This window comes from Physcomitrium patens, chromosome 25 (assembly GCF_059467195.1).
Source record: "Physcomitrium patens ecotype Gransden chromosome 25, ASM5946719v1, whole genome shotgun sequence".
NCBI classification, from domain to species: Eukaryota; Viridiplantae; Streptophyta; class Bryopsida; order Funariales; family Funariaceae; genus Physcomitrium; species Physcomitrium patens.
In genome coordinates, this window is record NC_143434.1 from 14629549 (window position 1) to 14635891 (window position 6343).

The window sequence follows — 6343 nt, forward strand, 5'->3', positions numbered from 1 at the left end:
AATTACAAAAAATGGTAGGAATTTAGTTCTTTTGTAATTTAGAAATACATCAAATATAAGTCAATGTTCTAATAATATCAACAAAAAAGAATTTACTGTTTTTATTTTTATTTTTGTATCATTTTTATATTATTTAATGAAAGTGCCAAAAAAATTTATGATTTGCCATAAAATCATTAAATACTTCTACAATAATATGCAAAAAATATCCATCAAAAAATAACTAAAACTTAAAAAAATTTAGACCAAAGCAAAATAATTAATGTTAGAAAATACACATTCCAAATAGATTACAACATGGTGTTAATATAAGAATTCTCCTTTACTTTGATATTTTTGTCATCTAAGAATAAGACGCCTTAATCTTTGAAACGATCAAAGAAAGCCAATAAATCACTCCTCGAACAATTAACTCACTTCCATACAACCATTAATCTCAAAACCTGCATTTTATCTATAAGTTTCCTGCTATACCGTCTCTTCATCAAGCTAGGTCCAATTAATCAGATTTTTTTACTAGCAATCCAACATAGTTTGTGAGTTTGTGAGTTCGTGCAAGTAAATCAACTCTCATCAATCTCGTCCATTGCTACTCCCCTCACCAGTCCACCTTCATGCTTCAAGATCATTGGGCTCATTTCACTTCCCAGCTTGGAGCCCTAAACTTATCAGTGGCGGTCTGAAGGAACCAGATTGATTTGCAAACACACCATCTCTGAGTTGCAAACACACCAAGAATACATGTTGAGACTAAACGAGTTTGAGACACCATCCAGATCTACATTGGACTTGTGAAGTAATTGCATTCAAAACACTGATTCATGCTGTATCGGCAACAAACGAAGGTCTCAGTGTGCCCTTGTTGTATTTTCCAGAGCAATGCTTCATCGCAACAGGATGGTATTTGTTGACTAGAATAGCCACGAGTGAGAAGCGTTTGTTCATGCCGCATCTCACAATCCAGAGTGAGGTGATAGGCTGCGGTGGTTCATGGATGGCTCGGGGGAGCGATCATCGTTTCGGCTGAAGTCCCTCCATGTCGAGTGTGTCCGATGGGGCAGCGGAATGGTCAACTAGTTTTCAGTCAAACATAGAAAGCATAGGATAAGATTTTGCATCGCAACCAGCCCTGATAAATGTGGGACCCTTCAGGGTTTCCTCCTCATTCCGTTTATGTTTTTAAAGCCAAAGTGGGGCCACACAAGTTGATTGTTTTTGAACCAGAGAGACAGTCGAGCTTCTGTCCCAGGTTGCCGCAAAAGTCAGCTGCCAACTCACTTCCAGCAAAGTCAATCTTCGGAGGTTTGTTACAAAGCTTAACTTAGAACTTGACATTTCTACGCTGCGCAAGTCAGTATCTCGCGTAGAGTCCACGAGTCTACTACCCCAGTGCAATACAAAAACAGCACCATTAAGCCGGTTGTCTCACAAACGACCAATGTGATCAGTGCGATTTGCTTGTTCAGAGGAAGATTTGCGCATTCAAGACAATGGGTACCTCGCCGACCTTAACCCAGGTGGTTCTTCAGGTGGCGATTTGCTTCACTCTCAATTTCAAGGTCAGTTCCGCAGCGGCAATTTGCAATGCTGGTGATAAGAGTGCCCTGCTCAGATTCAAGGACCAGTTGGTTGACAATGCCAAGGTTCTGGATCCTTGGAAGTCGACCACTAACTGTTGCACATGGCCGGTAAGATCATTGTTAAAGGAACGCACCTTCGCATGACTCGATTTGTGCCAATCATGTGCTACGTTGAATGTGGTTGGTCAGTGACACATCTGTTGGGGAAAATTGGATCCAGGGAATCACTTGCGATTCAAGGGGACGAGTTACAGTACTGAACCTTCTGGACGTATTTGCATTTCCGAACGCTAGTCCCGACACGAAGCTGAAGATTAAGCCTGGTGTCAAAGGAGCTGGCTCGTCGCTGGGCGACTTGAAGGCGTTGCGAGAGCTGGAGTTTCGCAATGTGCGGTTTGGATTCGTGCATCCCATTCCTGCCCAGCTTGGAGGACTACCGGCTTTGGTTTCGCTTCATCTCATCGGGACGCAGTTTGTAGGGGCGATCCCCACAGACCTTGGTAGGCTTACGAGGTTGAACCACTTAATTCTCGAGGGCAATCGTTTCTCCAGTGGAATTCCGGTAAGACGATGTGAAGTGCTCTTTTCCAAAACTCTGTGCTTGGGTGTGAGAAGGGGGGAGGGGGGAAGGAGAATCGTGAGTAACACGTGTGGGATGATCGCCTTCGTGAACAGGACTCTTTCGGCAATTTGAAGGAGCTGACATCTATACAGCTTCCCAACAACGGGCTGAAAACAATCGGCTCAGAACGCATAACCTTGTTAAAGAAGCTGCAATCGTTTGACCTGACGGGCAATTTGCTCTCCGGGCCCATTCCTCAGTGGTTGGGCAAGCTCACCCTCTCCGACTACATCCAGCTCGGACAGAATGGCTTCACAGGCCCCATCCCAGGCGAGCTGTGTTCAATCCGAGGGCTGAAACGTATCATCATCTTCGACACGAAGGTGTCCGGGCCCATCCCTCCCAAGATTGGCAACTGCGCTACGCTGACGGAGCTCGTGCTCTTCGACAACCAGATCACGGGGAGTCTTCCAGTGGAGCTCGCAAAACTGAGAAACCTGCAACGGATTTCCGTGAAAAGGAACCGGATGGCTGGCACTCTGCCGCCACAAATCGGCGACTTGCCAATGCTCAAGGAGTTCGACATCGGCAATAACAAATTCTCTGGTGCGATACCAGCAAACTACGGCCCCTTCGAGGAGGATGAACTGTCTACCGACTTCAGTGGAAACCAGTTGACAGGTAATCAACAAAACCTCCAATTCCACCACAAGAGAAAAAAGAAAAAATCTAGAAAGTAAACCTTCCTTCACAATGGTTCAAAAACTGTATTCAAATGCCTTCAACCCCAACTCCTTGATTCATAGTTGCCACCCACAGCTCAAAACTTGTTCCAGATCATCAGTTATCACCAAACTGTGCCCAGTGGCCCACAAATAGTGTCTAAGTTCCGGTGTTTTGTATCCTCTAGGTCCAATTCCAAGACCCTTGAGTAATCTGCGCGTCCGCGTCTTCCAACCTGGAAACCCTGGGCTCTGCGGAAAACCGCTTCCAGCATGCAAGTGAACTGATTCTCCCCATGGAATCCGACTCCGAGCACCGCATATCACAACGTCGATCTCACTTGGAGCCACAACTCGCACAAGCAAGGAAGGAAGCGTTTTCTTCTGTTTTGTGTATGTTTTGTAGCTTTTGTCCACGATCTTCAAATCGATCTCGAGAGTGATGAAAAAGTTGTATTTCATGGCAATCAGTGTTAGAAGTTCAAGTTCACTATAAAAAAGAACAAAATAGTTCTTTAAAGTGTTTGATTCAGGATTAATTTAGTGGCACATTCATCATACTTTGATGATTCAGATGACTTTTGTCGTAGTATTATTGCATCTGGATTGGTAGCTTCCAAAAGTGTTATTTGAGTCACTTGACTTACTACAGTGGCAATGCACGTGTGTTGATTTGCATAGATGTAACTTATTGTTGAACTTATTAAAAATCACTTTTTAATTATTTTTAATTAATTTGAACTTTGATAAAATAAAACATAATTATTTGGATGAGTTATTGGATATTATTTTTCTCGGTACAGTTAAAGTACTGTATACACCAGTTGAAAAATGAAAAAAGAAAACATACAAGAAAAGGTTACTCAAAGATCTATGAACATAAAGTGAAAACAAATCATTTGATAATATTTTCACATTATTTATCAATTTATTTTTAATATTGTACAAAAATATTTTAAGTACTTCGTTACTTTGCTAAACTTGGTCAAGTACTCAAGTAAACAACCAAGTGCACGTAGTGGTGGGAGAAGTATTTTAAGGTATTGATTAGCCCACAAGTTGTAGTCTATCATTCGTATCTGTAAGTAGGCAGGTATGTGTATTCAATGGAACAAGCTGTCAATTGTCGTCATGAGCAGACGTAAATTGTAGTCTATCATTCGTATTCAATGGAACAAGCTGTCCATTGTCGTCAATTGACAGCTTGTTCCATTGAATGCACATACGAATGACAGACTACAATTTACACTAGTCGGCACGCAAATGCCTACATGAGTTACTTTAAAATTGGTTCCGGACAAGTATCTGAGTAGTGCACAAGATATCGCAATGTGCCTCGATCTCGTGCTGTGTAGAGACAGGCAGAATGGAAGCAATGCCGACCAAAATTTTTGCGTGGCGTTCACCACTGGCACAACATATGACCTTGCTATTTAGGTCAAAAATCTGGCCATGGAAGTTGTCCTTCACATTCAAGTGGACTATAATAATTTGCCCATCCGTTGCCGATACTGCCTCGCCACTATTCACCTCCTTCGCAAATGTCCAGCTCTGCCTGGCAATCGCAAGAGAGTAATGGAGGCAAGAAATGATACACAAGCATCACCGCAAATCTTAACACCTCCGTAGAGAACCACCGCACCAGAATTGCAGCCGGGGAATCGGATGGAATTATACACTCCTCCCACCTAACCTCCCCCAATAAAACATGGGCATCTTTGCACAAGGGACATGATCCTTAGCTGGATCGGGAGACTTGCAGATACTAATGATAGAGGAAATAGTGCACGGCCAAGACATCACAATGATCGGGTCGACCCAAGCAACCCACGACAAAGAGGACTAAACGCAACAATGTGGCTCACGAGGGAGAAAGATCGAGGATGGGCCTCCTCCTCAAATACCAACAAATTCACGGAGGTGAATGAGTTTGTAATGGCATGCAACATATGGACCAGCAGACAGGATCAGAGGTCACCGCAGACGGCACATTACGGACCTCACCGTAGCTCCGGAGGGCGCGCAGGTGGAAACAGAGTACCAAACTCACAGGAAGTGACAACAGTGGAAGGGTGCGATGGAATGCCTAACACCATGGCTGAACAATGCTAAATGACGCAACTCTCCGAACGAACATTGACCTCAACACTTGTAATGGTTTCCGCTCTGTCCTGGAGCTTGCATTAACCATGGCAATGCTGGGTACATTTGTGACAGCAAACGCAATACGTTTTGAAGCCAAACATAGCCTAGATGGGACAATCCACTTGTTATTCAATAGAACCTAGAAACGAGCGAACTGCAGAATCTCGGCCCACTTACTTCCTATATTTCATGAATGTCTAAAAGGATAGGAGATACAAAATGACTTGGCCTGATCATAATTGCCACCACGTCTCTCTTCTTAAATGGTAGTCAGACAAAATTAGCTCATAGAAGCCTCGAAGAACCACAAAGCCAAATGACTTAATTGACACTGCGGCATGCTTCATTTCAACATGAGCACCCCGCCCATCGAACAAATCGACACCACATTCTCACCATCCATCAAATGAAAATCACCATTATGTCACAAAACGTGCAAGTTCTCAATGACCCTACAAAATTAAATACCATGAAGAATATTATAACAACTTTATCATAACAACTTTATCACATGTGAACTAAAATAAACTCCCGCTAATTGGAAATCTAATTTAGTTCATAAGAATTTTAATTGTCTAAAGTCTTCTAACAAAATACTTTTAGTATTTGATTTATCTTTAGTACTTCTAATAATTCTTCAATTATGAATTAGATAAATCATTCTAGTGGGAAGTTTTTTCTAATTCACAATTACTACTTACTTGTGAATTAATTAGCTAAAAAAACCTCTTATTTCTTTTTCAAAAATCACTAAACTTCCCAATTGATCAAAGGGCATACTTTTACATTCACAACACTACAATATAACTATTCAAATAATTCAAAAGACCACACACTTGAAGAAAAAATTTATATGATTTTTATTTTTATTTTTCTAGTATTAATTATCATCCAAATAAAAAACTTCATCCAAAAATAAATTTTTATTTGCAAATAAATTTTCATCTAAGAATAAATTTTTATCCATAAATAAAAATTCATCTATTTAAAATAAATTTCTATTCACTAAAATTTATCTAACTTGATGTAATTTTATTATATATGATATTTCATCTAATGGAGTTCAATCTTATTATCAAATTCCATCCAAATGATTCATCTATAATAGCTAACTAATAGACTTACAATATTGTCTAAGTAAGAATCAAAGGTGATTTGCATTTCTAAATTGATTGCTGCATCTACCTTTATAATTGAACATATCATGATTGATTGTAAGTTTTAAACTAAATCCAACTAATTTTATTAGAGAAAAGCCTTGAAGATATATCTACCTTCTAAATGTTGCCTTCAAATTTAATTGAGTGACTCTAATATCACCCCTCAAAGTTGAT

At 40.5% G+C, this 6343-nt stretch overlaps 1 protein-coding gene across 2 annotated transcripts; it reads left to right on the forward strand.

Moving 5' to 3' along the window:
• The first annotated feature begins 1440 nt into the window (after nt 1–1440).
• On the forward strand, nt 1441–3546 carry LOC112277224 (uncharacterized). 2 transcript variants are annotated; one of them, XM_024509314.3, is made up of 4 exons: nt 1441–1688; nt 1801–2142; nt 2256–2823; nt 3053–3546. In XM_024509314.3, the coding sequence occupies exons 1-4, from the start codon at nt 1491–1493 to the stop codon at nt 3145–3147; spliced, it is 1203 nt and encodes a 400-aa protein (XP_024365082.1). In that variant the 5' UTR covers nt 1441–1490; the 3' UTR covers nt 3148–3546. The 2 variants fall into 2 exon arrangements, with proteins under 2 accessions (XP_024365082.1, XP_024365083.1); XM_024509315.3 differs by having other exon boundaries at nt 1441–1559.
• Nucleotides 3547–6343: the final 2797 nt, after the last annotated feature.